At 43.8% G+C, this 19958-nt stretch overlaps 1 protein-coding gene across 3 annotated transcripts in view; it reads right to left on the bottom strand.

The window, feature by feature from the left end:
* TTYH3 (tweety family member 3) overlaps positions 1–19958 on the bottom strand; it is a 191562-nt gene that overhangs the window by 8034 nt on the left and 163570 nt on the right. The window contains exon 14 of one of the 3 annotated variants that reach the window (XM_068244469.1): positions 11483–11576. The exons of the other annotated variants lie outside the window; for them this stretch is intronic. Within the exon in view, the coding sequence (XP_068100570.1) occupies positions 11496–11576 (81 nt within the window). The 3' untranslated portion in view covers positions 11483–11495. Of the gene's footprint in view, positions 1–11482; positions 11577–19958 lie in introns of those variants that run through there. 3 annotated transcript variants of the gene reach the window in all.

The following is a 19958-nucleotide window of genomic DNA, read 5'->3' as shown; positions in this document are numbered from 1 at the left end:
ACCACTGGCTAATAGAGCAGAGGGCACTCAACCACTGGCTAATACACCAAAGGGCACTCAACCACTGGCTAATACAGCAGAGGGCACTCAACCACTGGCTAATACAGCAGAGGGCACTCAACCACTGGCTAATACAGCAGAGGGCACTCAACCACTGGCTTATACAGCAGAGGGCACTCAACCACTGGCTAATACAGCAGAGGGCACTCAACCACTGGCTAATACAGCAGAGGACACTCAACCACTGGCTAATACAGCAGAGGGCACTCAACCACTGGCTAATACAGCAGAGGGCACTCAACTACTGGCTAATACAGCAGAGGGCACTCAGCCACTGGCTAATACAGCAGAGGGCACTCAGCAACTGGCTAATACTGCAGAGGGCACTCAACCACTGGCTAATACTGCAAAGGACACTAAACCACTGGCTAATACTGCAAAGGACACTCAGCCACTGGCTGACACAACAGAGGACACTCAGCCACTGGCTGACACAACAGAGGACACTCAGCCACTGGCTAATACAATAGAGGACACTCAGCCACTGGCTAATACAATAGAGGACACTCAGCCACTGGCTAATACAATAGAGGACACTCAGCCACTGGCTAATACAACAGAGGACACTCAGCCACTGGCTAATGCAACAGAGGGCACTCAGCCACTGGCTAATACAATAGAGGACACTCAGCCACTGGCTAATACAATAGAGGACACTCAGCCACTGGCTAATACAATAGAGGACACTCAGCCACTGGCTAATGCAACAGAGGACACTCAGCCACTGGCTAATGCAACAGAGGACACTCAGCCACTGGCTAATGCAACAGAGGACACTCAGCCACTGGCTAATGCAACAGAGGACACTCAGCCACTGGCTAATGCAACAGAGGACACTCAGCCACTGGCTAATGCAACAGAGGGCACTCAGCCACTGGCTAATGCAACATAGGGCACTCAGCCATTGGCTAGTATTCAGGCAAGAAACAGGCAACATTAATCTTCTCTCGATTTAGTTAGGACCACACAACTATAGAAGTCACTTCAATTTAATGTACAAGCTGTTATGCCACAAATTGGCACAATTTAAAAGCAGAATAGCTTGTCCACTCACTGTACAGTGAGAAATGAACAGAGGAGACTGAATTAGAAAATCTACCTAACTACTGTAAGCTTGCAAGAACCACAAGTTCCAGCTTGGTTATTCATTGGCTTGATAGTTTGCCATACTAAAACTTTCATACAAGACACCAAGGTACTCAAACTCGGTGGGCCTCAGGCCAGTCAGGTAGTCCTCAGCATTGGATTGTCTAGTCCCATCTTTAAAAATCCACTCAAAATTGACCTCCTCAACATTGCATATCTCCCTAGCCTATTACGTCTCTAACAACTAATGCTCAACTGCTCCAAATGCTAGTACTTCTCTTACCATGAACTGTGTCTCCCCAGCTCTCACATTTTAAGTAAGATAGAGCAGTGTCTCCTAAACAAATGAGGCGACACACCACTGCCTGCAGACTAAGATGTTTGTAGCAGTATGGTGCACACTACTTGTTATGGACCTGCAGGTCTGGAGACCAGTGTCGTGTCACCTCGTCTGCTCCTGTAGGGTTGCCAGGGTGGGAGACCCTTGAAGGCAAGGCACCAGCTTATCAGGAAGACATAACCTGATGTAGTTCAGAAGGATTGTCAGCATACCAACGGTTTCCACATGCCTTGATAAAGAGGGAGCCTGTGCGGCCCCCAAAACAATTGTTGGACTTCATTGTGGAAACTGGCACAATAAAGTGTGTGCTGTAACCATTGGTGTGCTGACAATCCTTGTGAACTCCATTTATGCTGCGGCACTGCCTATGCCGCTTTGTCAAGCACCCAAAGCAACTGATAGTGTGCTGACTTCATCCAGGATTACCTGATGTAGGGGGACCTGTGAATATTACTAGCTGAATGTAGAACATGTTACTGCGTCATAAACAAAGGATAATGAAAAATAGTATTGATATAAAGATTGCCTTTGTATTAAAATATAAGAAGTATATCTTGTGGAGTTGTTTTCCAAATCGCTAGAATGCCTCTTTCAATGTCTCTAAACAGACTCAAATAGTCGGCTTTGACCCAAGGCAAAGCTACCCCATCACGGAGTGCGTACCATGTAGGCGCTGAATGCTCCCAGTGAGGGGAGTGCGGGGGGAGGGAGCACACAACCAGAATCCGCATGCTCCGACTGGCCCTGACTGGAGGACTTCACAGGCCAAATTGTGGAGGTTGGCGGGGGAGCGATCAGACTGAAGGGGGCTGGAGGAAGCCCCAGGTATGTGTGATTTTTTTTTATTACAACCCCGTCTCAGGTACACGTTAAAAGGACAACTGAAGTGAAAAGAATATGGAGGCTGCCATATTTCCTTTTAAGCAATACCAGTTGCCTGACAGCCCTGCTGATCTATTTGGCTGCAGTAGTGTCTAAATAACACCAGAAACAAGCATGTAGCTAACAAGATTGTCAGAAACACTTGATCTGCTGCATGCTTATTCAGGGTTTATGGATAAAACTATTAGCGTAAGAGGCAGGGTCGGTTCAAGTAACAATTGGGCCCTAGGGCAAAATTAGCCTGGGGGCCCCCAACAGACATCCTCGACCAAAAAGCATCATTAGAGGTCCTTTGTTGCAGCAAAATTTCCCTCCTGGGCCCCTGAGCTGGCTGCTGACCTTCCCCCAATCACCTGCCAACTTAACAGACTTTGCAGAGTCCATGGGGAGCAACAGTTAAGATGGGGAGGGACACCTTGGGGGCCCCTACAGGCTCTGGGGCCCTGGGGCAATTGCCCATTTTTTCCTATGGTAGCTCCGGCCCTGGTTAGAGGATCAACAGGACAGCCAGGCAACTGGTATTGCTTAGAAAAGAAATAAATAAATATAGCAGCCTCCATATCCCACTGGCTTCAGTTGTCCTTTAAAGTGAACCAGAGACAAAGCACCCTCATGTATCAGTGGGAACATTACAGAAAAAACCTACCTTGCTCTCTGCTTCATCCCTTCACTGCTCAGCCTGCTTCTAATCAGCCCTGATAAAATCCCAGACTGAGCATTCAGTCTGGCTTTGCTCAGGAATCATTATAGCCGAGTCTGTCTTCTCTGACGACATTTTTTTAAGCCCAAGCCTGCCCTCTCCTGGCTCTGCTATAATGACGTGGCTCAGCTATAATGATTCCTGAGCAAAGCCAGACTGAATGCTCAGTCAGAGATTTAATTATGGCTGATAAGAAGCAGGCTGATTAGTGAAGAAAGAAACAGAGCAGGGTAGGCGTTTTCTCTAATGTTCCCACTGATATATATGGTAAAATACATGAGGGTGCTTCGTCTCTGGTTCACTTTAAGGGGATGATATAAAGAGGCACATATAATGCACAGAGGTATGTGGATAAAGCATAAACATTCCTCTGTGCTTAACTTAGGTAGCCATGCGCTGGTCAGGTGTGCGTTAATACTTCTAAAAGGCATTTTAACACAAACCCTAAAATCACAGTACTAGTGCAGAGAACACGCAATGAATATTATAAAGTACCAGAAATATATGTAGCATGATAAGATAAACATGAAGATATAGTATCAATCCTATACAGAATCTGATTGGATGCAATCCTACCTTTTTTCCATCGTAAGCATTAAATTAAATAATCCAATGCTATTTCAATGAAATCTGAATGGCTGTGCAGTTGAATGGCTGTGCAGAACGGCCCAAGTAGCTTTAGTGAGCCCCCCCCCCCCCCCCCCGGTCTTATTAAAGTATATTAATAAGTATACCTGAACTAAGAGGGATATGGAGGCTGCCATATTTATTTCCTTTTAAACAATACCAGTTGCCTGGCAGTCCTGATGATCTTTATGGCTTACAGTAGTGTCTGAATCACTCACCTGAGACAAGCATGTGGCTAACCCAGTTCGACTTCAGTCAGAAACATCTGATCTGCATGATTGTTCAGGGTCTATAGCTATAAGTATTACAGGCAGAGGATAAGCAGGACAGCCAGGCAATGTGCAATAAATATGACAGCCTCCATATCCCTTGCATTTCTGTTCCCTCTGAGGCTTGGGACCCACTAGCAGTTCTTCCCTTAGCGCTTATGATTTGAAAAGCTCTTGTTAATGTAATGCTTTGGGTATTTTTTTTTTTTTAACTCACATCCCTCAAGTGGGATCCCCCCCATAGCATTATATTAACAAGTGCTTTTTAAACCACTGGCACTTAGAAAAGCACTGCTAATGGATCCCTAGCCTAGAGTAGCTTAGGTGGCTAGGCATACTCCCTCCCATAAGACTTTGTTGGGTCCCCTCCATTAAGGATTTGCAGAGGGGTGAGTGGCAGCTGAGCCTAGTGCCACACAGTAGTGACAGTGAGCGGGCCGGCAATTCTATCAGCGGGACAAGGGAGAATTTACACTGCACAATATTGTGACAAAGACAGAAGCATGTGATGGACCCCCTTGGACTCTGCACCCCGCCCTCCCCCCATGTGCAGTGCAAATTCTCAAATTTAAAGCGGATCCGAGATGAAAAACTAACTATAATAAGTAACTTGTCTATATATCTTATCTAAAGTGTAGATAGTTTACACAGCAAATCTAGCTGCAAACAGCTTTAATAGAATATGATTCTTTCTTCTTGTGACACAATGACAGCAGCCATGTTGTTTGTAAACATTACACAGAGGCAGGCTTAGCTGCATCTTGAGTAAAAAAAACCTAATTCCCCCCCCCCCTCTGCCTCTGAAATCTCTGGCTAGTAATACCTCCCCCTCCTCCTGCCCAGACTGAGCTCCCATGAGCCCTTGCTACTGTCTGAAAGTGCCTTGGCTCTCTGAAAACTTGTGGGTGTGGCTTGTTTAGTTTATAGGGAATTACAGTATTAAAAAAAAAAAAAAAAAGTATTTGGCTTGAGGAATGCCCTATAAACAATAGGAAAGGAACACAATTATGCAATGTGTAAAAGTTCATCTCGGATCCACTTTAACTTGTCCTGCTGATATGACTCTCGGCTTCCTCCTCTGTCACCCGTGTGGCACCAGGCGTGTGTGATGTGTGGTGGCAGTAACTATGGACACAGGGGTGACAGCAGAGGACACCAGGAGACCCAGCAGCGGGGCAGGTTTACACTGCATGAGAACCGGGGAGAGGGGTAACATTTTACAATTGGGGGTTGGCCAAGCAGGTGGCATCGCTAGGCCATTCTGGATAGATTTTAAGCTGAAATTTATCGGGAATCGGTCTGCTGTGTATGGGCAAGCAACAGATCTCTCTCTGATCGTATCTGATCAGAGAGAGATCTGTCTCATGGTCAATCTGTCCATACATCCCTAGATGTATGGGCACCTTAATGCATACTGTCAGGGTGTTTCTACTTTGTATCCTCCACTGGCAGATCTGTTTGTCACACCTCACATTTTGTCCATTCTTACTTGATTGCAACTTAGTTTTATTTCACTTCATTGTTACATACACAGAATGTTATTGGCAAGACAAACAATGGAAAGGAGTTAATGATTCCCCAAGCTCCAGAATCCTAAATTTCTGACACAACCTAAAATAATATAAAAAGAACACAATAGAGAAGTATGATAACAATGAGAGGGAAATGACAGGATATCCACGCAATGGTCATTGTTTTCTGGAGAAATGGAGGTCAATGGATTAACACCTGTGGAGTGGAAGGAAACAGAAAACAGCACAGAAAGGTTTAGAAGACCCCAGAGTATCCAAGATGACATCAACAGGACAACAGTGAAGGGGAGAAATTGCCATGCCGGGTTCATCCTCCTGCATGCAGTGCAGTTCGGGTCAGCTTGCCATCTCCAGCAGGTGGCAGCAAAGTTCAGGTAAGAGCAAGGGAAACGCAGTATGCAACAAGACAGAGCACAAGCACATACACAGTTACTCCAGCAGAGGGAGCAGGCAAGGAATTAAGCAGTCATGTACTGTGGAGGAGAGTGCGTTTGATGTGTGAGTGTCAGGGCACTGAAATGTTTACATGGAGGAATAACTCTACTGCTAATACTGAGCTGGAAAAATGAGTGCACACCAAGAGCTGGTCACCAAAATCCACCAGCCCAGAACAAAAATCACCCCCTACAGAGAGTATTTGACACTGAAACTGCTGGAAAGCTGAAGTCTTTTTTCCCCCTTGAACCCGGGAGTCAAACTCACAACCTCATGCTTCACAGTCAAGGGCAGTTCCTCTGGACATTGTCAGCTGACTAAGCTGAAGTTTTACCCATCAGGAAAAGGCTTTTGACTTGCCTCAATACTGCTGGGCGTTAAACTGAGCGTAAAGCTGGACATATACTATTATATGTACATCCAACGTTAGGCTTGGCCAATACTTCCCTGTCCAAAAACCAAACAGGAAGTATTGGATGTTTTAATGCAGGATTTCAACAAAAATCAGACCAGAGACTGGATTGCTGCCACAGCGAGATCTGTACCACTCGATGCAGTACAAAGCTGTGCAGATAAAGATTGCATGGCGCCCCATATCACTCAATGGGGTTGTTCCATCAATCAATGAACAGGCATTAGAGCTCATTCATACTATGTGAGTTGCGGTGAGTTTTGACGCACTGCACATAGTGTGCATTAAACATGGTGACATGAAAGTCCATAGACTTTCATTTTAACATTCACACTACAACAGTGAGTTGCTGTGCATTTAAACTCGCGGAGAGGGATAAAAAAAAATATACCTACCTAACCTATAAATGTTGGATCCATCTTACTGGAGACAACAGACACTTCTGGGAATAAACGACAACAAAACGGTCAAGCAGAAATGGGGTGTTGGGAGTACATGGAGGATACAGAATTGTTCCTGACTGTTAGCACCTGACACCTGCAACATGCGCTCAGGAACACAAGAAAGGAAAGGAAAGTAAAGGCTTTGTTGCCCAACAGTTTAAACAGGAAAAAGAACATTCCTAATTGGCACAGGGGTCAGACAGACGGACAGCTTGTGTATGTCTCTCCAGTCTGATGCAGAGCTGAGGTTTGTAATGCAATACAGTTAAAGAGGATACACAGGGAGGCAGAATTGAAAATTTGCATGAAAGTCAGAACTGTTACCATCTCACTGACCATCCCTAGTAGCACAACAAGCCATCCAGTACTTCCTCTAAGTAGTATGGCATGTCCAAAATCAGTCCTGGGGGCCAAATGCTGCCCACCGAGCCTTTTCTGCGCTCCCAAAGCGCTCTATATTTGTTAATTCCATGTGACCCACAGGCTGTAGCTGTGGTGCCACATGCTGGGGCCACCTTATGTCACCGTTCTGCCTCCTCTTTTAATTGCCTATAGCTTATCAGCCACCACTGTAGCAATAGCAGCCACCACTGTCAGCAGCAGTAAAGTCTACTGATTAGCAACTTCCACTGTGCCAGTAGTACTATGCCTGCATACTGAAAGAGTCATGCTAACTGCACACAGTATATGGGTTACGGTACTTCCTGTGAAAAGGTTTGATTTGACAAAGCATCACATAAACTAGGCATACTGCACCTAAATGCAATTAACAAAAACTGTGTTTAATTTCGCTAGTTTGGGCCCCCTAGCACACTCAAGACTGGCGATACGGCCCTTGGCCTAAAAAGTTTGCATACCCCTTCTCTAAGCTATGGGCTCTACAAAGTCCGCAACAGATATTGCCATCAATAATAGGTGCCATATCTGAAGACCCAAAATAGTAAGACTGCTGCAGGAGAAGAGGAGTGTCCCCATTAAATTTACCTGCTGGTAAAAACACAGGCCCCTACTCAATTACCTTTTCTACTGAGTTTTCCCCAAGGAGATATTTTCACAATGTAATGAAAATGCCTTTTCTGCTACCAGGAAGCAAGAAAATATGTAAAATTCTGATAATATTTTGTCACCTACTTCTTGGTACTTTTTCAATTGCAAAACGCTAAAAGGTTATTTTAAAGAGAAGGTGAAAATTATCTCCTAGGAGAAAAATTAAATGAATAAGGGCCTCACTAGGTAAAACAAACAAACTAAACGGACAAAATAAAACCCTACTGCGATGGATATGGAAGCTGCCCCTTTTTCCTCTAGCAAAAGTTGGAGCTCAGATAGATGACAAATAGGAAGTCATGGAGGATCTGTATGTTGATGGAACAAGATATGAGCACAGATGACCCACTGGCACACAATTATTAATTGCAATAACTTTAAACTGTTATGCCAAGTTGTCTGTACATATGATATTACTACATACTACAAGCAGCTTGGGAGAAAAGTAATTTATGGCTTATTTTACTCTGGAAGAAATGTACTTCTTAAAGGAATTGTCAGGCAAAAAACAAAAAAAAAAAAAAAAAGTTTCACTTACCCGGTACCTGGGGCTTCTACCAGCCCCATGCTGCCATCCTGTGCCCTCGTAGTCACTCACTACTGCTCCAGCCCCCCACTGCCCGCAGGCCGCATTGCTTACATTTTTTAGCATTTCCATTGGTGCAGGAACATTAACGCATACATTTTTTTTGCGTTAGCGGTGTAACACTAACACATTTTAGTGTTAGCGTTGCAACACGAAAATTTGTTAACGTTGCATCACTAACGCTAAAAATGTATGCGTTAATGTTCCTGCACCAGCGGGAATGCTAAAAAATGTAAGCAACTAAACTAGCTGGCGGCGGGGGACTGGAGCAGCAGTGAGTGACTACAGAGGCACAGGATGGCTGCATGGGGCTGGTAGAAGCCCAAGTGTAAGTGAAACTTTTTTTTTTTTGCCTGATAATTCCTTTAATTGTATAGGTTTACATATATTTAAAATTTTAAGATTTTAATGACAGAGGTCCTTTAACGGCCCATCAGAAGCTGCTTCATTGCCCCTCCTCCCCTAAACAGAAACAGTACAGGTCACTTGGCTGTAGTTGTGTGGCATGTACTGTTTCGATGGAGAGGGGAGCAGAGAAAGTGTCTGGAGCGGCTCATGGAGGAACGATTTCTGGTGGATGAAGAAGGAGAACAAAGCACTCTACTAAACAACCAATCACAAAAAAAACATAAAAAAAAATACCCACTGTGCATGGCCACCTTTACCCACTCACAGTCTATGCCACCCCAACCGGTCCTGTACTCCACAGAGTCCGCCCCCCCTCCAAACATCACCCACATTCTTTGCCAGCCTACCTGTCCTCCAATGCTCTACCCTTTGCCTCACTCCTATCTGTGCTATGCCCAGTGGCATAATAATAAGGAATTTAATTAAATGTTGGCTATTAATCCATTGCTGTTGTTAATAAATATAAACTCTTGTTCTGTAACAGATATGGATCTGTATTCTAAAATCAGTCCATCACTGTCTGAAAAAACTTCCGGTAGTAGACCTAAGCCACGCACAACCTATTGCGCCTACATTTTAAGATATTCAGAGCCACTGGATCAGATGTAATCTGGGCGACACAGAGATGTATGCAGCAGTTGTAACCATGGCTATGCTAAGGGGTAGGTAAAGACCTTGGGTACATCTCCAAGAAAAGGCTCTGTGGGGGTCCTAAGCTGAAACCAAGTAAATACAACCTGCACCTCCTTGTTGGACGATGTAGTGTTTATTAGACAAACACTGCAAAGCTAACATTTCAAGATCACTCAGGATCTCTTTATCAAGGCAAAATAAGGTCAAAAGCCAAGTCTGTAGAAATCTAGAGCACACTCTGGTAAGGGCTTTTCCTTTTGGGAGTATGGATACCTCTAGGCACTCAATGAAGAGCTCCAACTCTTACTACTCCTCTGTCTCACAAGTCTGCATAAAGGTGGACATAACGTTCCTTGCAACTCTTTTCACCATTACAGCTTTTCAGAGAAAACTGCCACGACATTTAATCCACAGGGATAAGGGAGTCAAGGTGAGAAAGATATGGAGGCTGCTATATTTTTTTCCTTTTAAACAATACCAGTTGACTGGCAATGCTGTTGATCATCTGCCATCAGTAGTGACTGAGTCACAACCCTGAAACAAGCATGTGGCTAATCCAGTCAGACTTGCGTCAGAGCACCTGATCTACAGGCTTGCACAGGGTCTATGTGCTTGAAAAAAAGTATTAGAGACACAGGATCAGGGGAACCACCAGGCAACTTTCATGGTTTAAAATAAAATAACTTTGGAAGCCTTTATATTACATTCACCTTGTGTTTCTTTTCACTAGGAGAACATCAGCTGACCCAGTCTACCTCTACTATGACTATTTACTTATAGAAAACCTGAAGCAAAAAAACCCCCCCAAAAAACCCTGTGTGATATAATGAATTGTTCTGTGCAGTACAGAAAATGAATAGAACGTTAGTAGCAAAGAAGAGAGTATTTTATTTTCAAGTATGTAACTTTTTATAACATTGCATCATGCAGTTTACAAACCACACTCTATTTTAAACTGTACCAGAGCTGAATGCAATAAGATTTATACATACCTGGTGCTTCCTCCAGCCCATTCGCTCGGAAAGCTCCCACGCCGATGTCCTCCGCTATGAGAACCGGGTCCCCGCACTTCTGTCAGTTGGCTCCAGTTTACGCAGAAGAAGTGCGCCCTCTACGTATCTCAAAGATGGCACTTCTCTTACGTCAGACTGGAGCCGACTGAGGGAAGTGCGGGGACCCGGTTCTCGTTGGTGCGGGCAGCGGAGGACTGTGGCGCGGGAGTGATGCGAGAGGATGGGGCTGAAGGAAGCCCCAGGTATGTATAAATCTTTTTATTACATTCAGCTTTGAGTCCCTAAAACAAAGCAGAAATATTGACCCTTTAAACTTTCCTGCAATAAAACCTTCTCCAGCTGTGTCTCACCGTTTCTTGGCTGTTTAAGTGCTTCAGAAAACAGGACTGTATTTGACCCAGTGGGTGGAATTGCTCAGAGAAGCTCATTTGCATACATAATAACTGAAGATTTTTAACTATACCTGTACTGAAAAACGTGATACTCTTTGCTTTGCTTGTAATGTTCTATTTCTTACCTGTACTACACAAACAATTCATTATATCATGCGTTTATTTTTGCTTCGGGTTTGCAATGCTGTTCCATGCTTTACTTTCCAGAGTTTTATGCTTTATTGTACCACGTGAGAATTTCAATGTAATCACACTGGCCAGATTAGTGGACTGATTTTTGTTTCCATTGAACTTATATATCAAATACAGTCCAAAATCATTGCTTAAAAATTCTACTGTACAAACAGTGAAACCCTCAGACATCATACACGGCATCACAACACAGCATTACACAGACGTTGTCCAGTCAGACTGGCAACTAAGCTGTTGGGAAACACTCTTGTGCCATTTGAGCACTTGGTGGAAGTGTTTGTGGGAATTGGTGCAGAGAGGTGCAGAACTGAGGGCCGCTGGTTGGGGAGGAGGAATAGGGAAGGAAAGACACAGTGCAGGGATGGCGGGCAGGAGAACAGGATCAGTGAGGGTAAGGAGGACCTTTCATTTCAGTACCTGTTCCAATAGCGGGTGTTGTTACCAGTACGTCCTTGCACTGTCCGAGGGCTTAAACTGCCAACTCATATGGCTGTCATTGTCCAAGGCAGCCAAATACAACTGCGATGTTGCAGGAAAGAAAGAGAAAACAAAAAAAACAAAAAGAGTGGAGCCTCAACGTGCATGAAATAAGATACAGTGCAGCCGACACGGCATGGTGGGCTGTCCAACCATGTGTGTCCAAGAGGGAGGGGGCTTTATTGGTCTACGGGAACAGCCCTGGAACAATGTGGGAGAACACAGGGGAAGGGAAGACTGGGAAACATACTAACACACACCTCAGCATGTCTGTATAGTTGTGGCATAGAGAGCCCGCACAGCTCAGCCCTACTTGAGCAGCTATGTTAGGAGACGCTGTAGATCACCTTACCAGCCTGCCCTCTGCACTGATTACCAGTAATTTACAGCCGTACAATACTGACTTCCTGTAAAATACTAGTGACCAGCCATGGAGGAAAGACAAGAGATGGATTAGAGAAGTAATAAAAGCCCAATGGTTAGCTTGCAGGCACAAACCAAGCAACAATGTGCCTTCAATGGCATAAAATCTCAGACAAAGCCTTTACACGATCGTGACAAGCAAAGCTTGGCTTAATGTAAACCAGTGATAAATCTGGGACAGGCCAAAGCCCACTCGCCACAATATGAGTTGTTCGGCCCAATTTAGGAAGGCAGCTCCAAAGATCTCCAAGCATCTCATATCATAAATGATCCAGCAAACTAGGAGTGCATCTGTTGGTCAGGATGCCTGCATGCAGCTGCTAACACACAAATGCCAACTTTACAGCAGGCCCCAGTGTATCTACAGGTGCATACACATCCAATTTTGATTAACCAATCACTGACGAATTTGACTACCTCCATGTAGTATGAGGGTCAACCGATTGTGTAGGTAAGATCCCATGCTACACAGAAGTGGCAAAATTGGCCAATCATTGGCTAATTAAAATTGGATGCGTGCACCAGACTTAAGTAATTGCTCATGAAATAGCAGACAAAGAGAAATCCTGTTCAAGTTTGCTTGGGGATCTCTGAAGATGCCTTTAGTAAATAAAGTCCATGAATGAGAAGCGAGAAAGAAACTAGGACTCTGTTCTAAACAAGGAAGACAAAAAGAAAAAGAAAAAAGAAAAAAAAAAAAAAAAAAAGATTTCCCAATTTTTTGTTTCACTATAAATCTACTGTTAAGAATGAGAGAGATTTTGCTAGTGCACGGCCATAATGAATGACTTCTGTACAGCACATGCTTCTTGCTGTGACATCTATACATAGTGGGCACATAGAGGAAAGCAAATGGACAGAAAGAAGGCACCCCTGGCCATTCTTGTTCAGCCTATCCCAGCTGAATTCTTCCTGTAAGGCAGTTGTATTAGGATTGAGAACTCAGGGGTACTTTCTTTTCATGGCATTTATAATCCAGAGACTATCCTGCATGTAGTTACACAAGGCTGAAGGCACACAGGCAGAAATGGGAAATATGGCAGGGTTGGGGGAAGATGTCCAGCTATCAAAAGATAGGAACGGAAAAGGAACAGAAAAAGGTCACACTTTTAAATTTGCTTTATCTTCCTAGATAAAGAAGCCCTGTAGTGAGTAAACTTGAGCAATATAAACTGAGCATATGATAATAAACTACATAATCAGAGGTTACAGTCAGTGAAAAGCATAGGTCTTAATATTGCAGCTTGTGTATGTGGAACCCAGAATAAAGCAATACAGGTAGTCCCAGACTTATGAACGACCCGCCGATACGAACCGCATGGATTCAGTGTTTCTATAGGAACAAGTCAAAAAAATTTTTATTTTTTTTTAAATTGGACTTTTGAGAAAATGGATTTTAAAAAATTCAAAGAAAAAATGACTTTTAAACGTGTATAAGCAGGCACAGAGGGCAGAGGTGACACAGAGGCGGACACTGGAGGCACAGAGGAGGTACAGGGGACAGAAGTAGCACATTGTTCCAACTTAAGAACAGATTCAGGTTAAGAACAAACCTACAGTCCCTATCTTGTTTGTTAACCGGGGACTACCTGTATGTGCTTTTGAGCTTTCCTCTTGGTCAGTGGACCAATCCATTGCATTAAGGGACCAGTTGAAAGGCTTGAAAGGACAGAGGCTGGACTTCCTCATAACACTCTTTGAAAAACTGCAGGTTTGCTATTTCTCCTGCCAGGGGCACTATACCGCAGTACAGGTCCCGTGTGATCACCAGCAGCGGGCTTCCTGCAGCTCCTCTCCATTAATTTCCAACACCTGCTGTTTACCCATTTAAAGTGAACCTTAACTGAGTCATAATAAAAAAAAAAAAAAGTTTCACTTACCTCTGCCCCCAACCCCCCTGCATCCTCGGTTGCACTGTCGCCCCTGTGACCATCCTACACCTGTGCACTATGCGTACGTATGTAGTACGCATGCTGCACACGTGATCACATGGGCATAAAACATCAGGGGGCTGGGGGAAGCCCCAGATAAGTTAAACTTTGTTATGACTCCGTTAAGGTTCCCTTTATAGGCTCCACCTCATCTGTTATTATATATGGAGAATTTTGAAATGTTCTTTTGAAATATTGGGCTTAAAAAAAAATCCTTTTTTGTTACCAAAAAAACAAGGCTCCACCGCTCCAAAAATTTCGCCAGACGATGATCTCGCTTTGGGCCACTGCTACCTGAAGTGCCGTCCTTCTGGTCTCCTGATTTGAAGCTTGTTCCATTTCTATCATGTTCAACATTTCCTCCTTACCCTGCTTTGTCAAGTTGCTTTAAATACTGTACTTAGTGTACACAGTTGTTTAGTTATTGCCATTTTGGTCTTTTGGGTTGTTTCAATGAACTACATGCTGAATATTTAATAGCAAATATATCGGCGCCAAGGGACAATGGAACGCCGCTGAGAAGAACAATGTCCAAAAGTTCAGAAGTCAGGCATACATCAAAGGTCAGAGCAGGTTAAGAAAGTCATTGTATGTAGGGAATGATAAATTCTTCACCACAATATATCAAATGCTCAGAGGTAGGTATCCGCCAAACATCAAAACTAGAAAAAGCTTACCAGCTCCCAACAACCCACATTATAAGGTTGTAAAATGGCTCAGGTCACAGATAACGTCCAGGGAACATCAGACGTCGTGAAGATCCAGTGGACATCCGTATGGAGGTAAAGTTTCAGGATCAGATATAAGGCAGTAGATATAAAAATAATAACTCACATACGGGGCCCATAAACAGGGAACCCCCGGAAGATTAGCGCGCATGTAATGGTCAATCGTAGATTAATAGACAATGTTGCCGCCTGTTACCTTCCCTTCCCTGGAATTGACCATTACATGCGCCCTAATCTTCCGGGGTTCCCCGTTTATGGGCCCCGTGTGTGAGTTATTGTTTTTATATCTACTGCCTTTTAAATAAATTTTATCTAAATAAACGGGTTACGCTTAGATATTGCCGTTTTTGTTTTCCTATATAACTTCCTGAAACTTTACCTCCATACGGATGTCCACTGGATCTTCACGACATCTGATGTTCCCTGGACGTTATCTGTGACCTGAGCCATTTTACAACCTTATAATGTGGGTTGTTGGGAACTGGTAAGCCTTTTCTAGTTTTGATGTTTGGCGGATACCTACCTCTGAGCATTTGATATATTGTGGTGAAGAATTTATCATTCCCTACATACAATGACTTTCCAAACCTGCGCTGACCTTTGATACATGCTGAATATTGACGTTGCTGTATCACTGCTTACCATTGTATATATTTATATTGTATCACTATTAAAGCACTACCGAACTGTGAAGGAAGAGTGATTGGGAAGTTTCCTAAAGAATGTACCGCACATGCGCAGAATGCTTCTGGCAATGGGAATGCAACTGATGGAGGACACGAATGTTGACCTCACATCCACAACAGCCTGAGACCAAGCCAGGATGGAGAGTATTCTGAGGGGGACAGCGGCCCAACAGAGGGGACCCGAAGACACTGAGGGGCTTCAGACTACGGGTGAGGAGGGTGCGGGTTGGAGGGCTAGAAGAAGCCCAAAATAAGCAAAAGTCCTTTTCGTCACTGTTCAGGAGTGCTTTAAATATTTATTTTTTGCATTACTTGACTCTCTTCATTCAGTACCGGCTCTACTGGCTGCATGCCCCCAGCTCTACGGTCTAGCTCTAGAAAAGATGGTTTTGTCACGTAGGCTTCCATAGAAGGCAACCTCTGAACGTACTTATTATTACATGTTCTGATTATATTGGGGCAAATTCACATGAAAAAACACTTTTAAAAAAAAAGAACAAGCTATTGTAAAACCGCAGGTAAAAACATTCAACAGGAACACTAATCTTGAACAGGACATTGAGAGTTTACAATCTGTAAGGCTTTTATGGCTGTCTGTGCTTTTTGTAAAAGTAACTAGAGCTCCTGTGAGAAAAATGTGGCTTCCCTTTTTTTGAGTGCATTTTCCACACAGCTATAGATAATCCATTAAAGAGGGCAGGGACTAATTCTCCATATGAATTTACACGGCTTGAATTGTGAAAGGGGAAGTCATCTCACAGTACGGCTCTTAGATACAGGAAGAGGAGAGATAGCGATAAAAACCTGAGAGTTTCAAAAGTTTCTAATCAAAAGTATTTTTGGGCTGGAGTCACATTTTCAACAAATAAAACTTTAACTTACAGTAGCAATCTGCTCTGTTGAGATCAATACAAACAGACGATTATCATGAGATTTTTGGGCAGATAGATGGTTCGATAGATCATTTCCAAGATGTCCGATCTGATTGTCGATTGTTTTTCTGATCAATTTCTCATAGAAGTGAATGGAAATCGATCGGAAAATCAATTGGACAGTAAATCTGCTGAAAAATCTCATCGTGTACTCACAGCATTACAGTTCTTGGCATATTACAGCAGTCATCCTCCTGACAGATGAAGTTCTTATAAAGTTTTGTATATTAGCCCCAAATTGCTCCTGATTCTTCTCCTATGACTAGATTGGTGAACTCCCCCCTACCAGCAGTCTGTATATGGTGTACAGTGCACCACCTATAATAACTGTGTGAAAACTCTTTTGATTACTTCCTGTGAATGCCCATCCTGCTTCTGGGTACAGACAGGAACAGGAAGCGACACACACACACAGCAATGGTCAGACTTGACTACAGAACACAGAGATGAGTGAAGCATCCACAGAAATGGACAGCACTGGAGTTTGCAAGTACCACAGAAAGCTATGGCACTGTTGAGTCAGAAACAGTAGTGATGGTGTTCAGTATATAGAGGTTGCTGTGGAGAAAACGTATTTGTAAACCATGGACCACTAGAAGAGTAAAACAGATCTACTCAGAGGTGGGGCTAGATCAGTAACAACAGGAGCAATTTGGGGGTGATGCAATATATTTATAAGTGCATCGCCTTTTTAACTGAAAGCTTAACTGAAACAAAGTGCATCAAAGCAACACAAATCATTTTCTGTTTAAATTTAATATTGATAAACACCCTTGCATTTTAGTTTCCACACAGCTAGGAAATTCCAGAAATGGAAAACGATGATTGAAAATGTGTTTCTTTACAATCAAGGCAGCATTGTATCACTTGGTGAATGGTGCAGTCAAAACTCCATTGTCACACCTGAGCAAATATTTTGCAGACACGAACCCCAGTTACCACCATCTGTTCAGGTGCTTAATCAGCTGATCTAGCTCAACACAGCAGTTGTCGAGTATGTCTCTCTCCACAACGCGCAATGGAAACAGGTTTTGTTGCACGTTGAGATCCTTGTCCTGTGGAGGGCAAACTGAAGCCTAGTGTTTGCAAGAGCGCAGATATTTATACTCCGGCTTTTTGTTTTTTAAATAAAGCGGCTACTTCTGGAAGTGTGATAACTCCAGCCAATAAGAAATCACTGTTTGCGGTTTGTACTTCTCTGCATTGAAGGAGTAGGTAGATTGCATAGGTGGCCATGCCTTGATGCTTTTATCTCCTTTAAAAAGCCTGAATGACTTAATACAAACTCTGTGGAACACAGTTCCAGAGCCAGTCGTCCTCCCTATTAACAGAGCTTTAATGAACATATGCAATGGGGGATGTCAATATAATGAGGTTTAATTAGTCAAGTCTAGCATGACCATTCAATTTCCTTGTTAATTTTCCTGTTAATGAGCAGCCCCAGGGAGAAGGCAGGCAGAGAGGCTTACAGAGGCTGCCGAGGGGTCATCTGTCACTTCCAAACATGGAAAAGTCATTTTTTTATTCTACAGAATCACAGTAAGACTTTTCTAATATGAGTCGTCACTAAGCTTTTATGACTGCACACTGTCGTAATAACACAATGACCTGCAACACATCAACAGACATAAAATGAACACTTCTTCTACATAGATGGAGATACAACAAAGTATCTGCAAGTTTTTCTTTTGTAGTTCACATCTTTTCCTGCCAGCTCAGGAGGCCACACAATCTATGGCCTGCACAGAACGGAGCCCTCCTGGCCTGTGCATTGGGGCTCAACCATCAGAGGTCTCCAGCTAATGGGAAAGAGGGCACAGTTCCAAATCGGGCATGGAGGCCTGTATTCACCAAACGTGGGCCTACAGGGAAGGGTTTGGATTATAACAAAAAGATACTTTGTAGAACCATTTCAGAACGTGCAGCTAAAGCTACATACAGGCACAAGACTTTCACCACCTAAGAGGATCCCTTGGATGATGAAAAACGAGCATCAGTACAGGTGTTTTCTGAAGTCATTTAGGGACATCCAACATGAACGGCCACTATTGTGCAGAGCTGCTCTCGCTTTGGCTGGATTTTGTACTGGTTAAAGGGGAACTGAAGAGAGAGGTATATGGAGGCTGTCATGTTTCCTTTCCTTTTAATCAATACCAGTTGCCTGGCAGCCCTGCTGGTCTATTTCTCTGCAGTAGTATCTGATTAAAACCAGAAACAAGCATGCAGCTAGTCTTGTCAGATCAGACTTATAAGTCTGAACCACTGAAACACCTGATCTGCTGCATGCTTGTTCAGGGGCTATGGCTAATAGTATTAGAGGCAGAGGATCAGCAGGGCTGCCAGGCAACTGGTATTGTCTAAAAGGAAATAAACATGACAGCCTCCATATACCTCTCTCTTCAGTTCCCCTTTAAGGGTTCTGCCTCCAACACAGGCGAATAGGGTTAGAATCCTTCCTGTTCAATAGGCCAGCACCTATTCAGTAGGAGACCTTGGGCAAGACTCTCTAACACTGCTACTTCCTATGGAGCGCATCCTAGTGGCTGCAGCTCTGGCACTTTAAGTCTGTCAGGAGAAAAACGCAATATAAATGTCTTTCTAGAGACCACAAGGAGCTGCTCACTTTTAGCTGAGCAGTATGTACAGCTGCGTACATGACATTTTGACACCTGGTCACTTTGGTGCAGTGTAAACCTCAAATTCTGTGCAGCTTTAATTCAGGGCTGTGGAGTCGGTACAAAAATCTTCCGACTCCAACTCAGACTCCTCAGTTTCTGAAACCACGACTCCAACTCCGACTCCGGGTACCCAAAATTGCTCAGACTCCGACTCCTCAACGCTGACTCCTTAGTCTAATACTTAACAGGGCTGTGGATTTTGTACAAAAATCATGCGACTCCGACTCCTCAGTTTCTGAAACCACGACTCAGACTCCAACTCCGGGTGCCCAAAATTGCCCCGACTCCAAAGCCCTGCTTTAATTACTATTCCCCCTCAAAGTCGTAGCAACTTAGAGGGAGATGTAATTCGGCGTCCAGCTATAGACATAACATTGCCTATGGCAGCGCCCAGGTCAGGTGCAGTGTGGGGAAGAGCGTGCTCCGAAATGGCCACATACCTATGAATCGGCCCCTGGGAGACTTGGGTGCAGGATAAAGCCGATATATACGGCTTACCCTGCTCCTGCACAAGTCCTGGCAGCGTTAATTTCTATTCCCCCACCAGGTCACTGTGGATAGTGGGGAATGATGTAATTCGGCTTCCAACTATTGCTGGCGCCAAATTACAGGGTTTTGAAAGTAACTTAAGCTTAGTTTTCTGACAGCGCTGAAGTTACTCACTGTGCGCTGCTATAGTTGGAATTCCGGTTACGGTCTATGGTGGTGCTGTCTGCGCCTAAATCTCCTGCGCTGTTTGAACATCGCTCGAAATGGCCTGCCTTGTATACAGCTACCATTCCTAAAAACCATTTTGTAGGCTAGGTTCAAAACCATCTGTTTTTGGAGTGGATCACAACAGACCAAAGGACATGTTGAAGGATCCTAGGTTATGTGCAGAAAAAAACCATCAGGAATTGCTTCCCTGTGGTTGTTTCCACCAAGGGGGGAAATTTTAGCAGTTAGAGCCAGTGGTTTATGCAAGGGGGCCCATACACTTTCAATGTTCCCCATTGATATCCGTCAGATTTGATCACTGATTGACAATTGACAGAAAATGCCCGAAC

Source organism: Hyperolius riggenbachi, chromosome 7 (genome assembly GCF_040937935.1).
Source record: "Hyperolius riggenbachi isolate aHypRig1 chromosome 7, aHypRig1.pri, whole genome shotgun sequence".
In the NCBI taxonomy this organism is placed as follows: Eukaryota; Metazoa; Chordata; class Amphibia; order Anura; family Hyperoliidae; genus Hyperolius; species Hyperolius riggenbachi.
The sequence above is the reverse complement of the archived record's forward strand: the minus strand, read 5'-3'. Positions and strand labels throughout refer to the sequence as shown.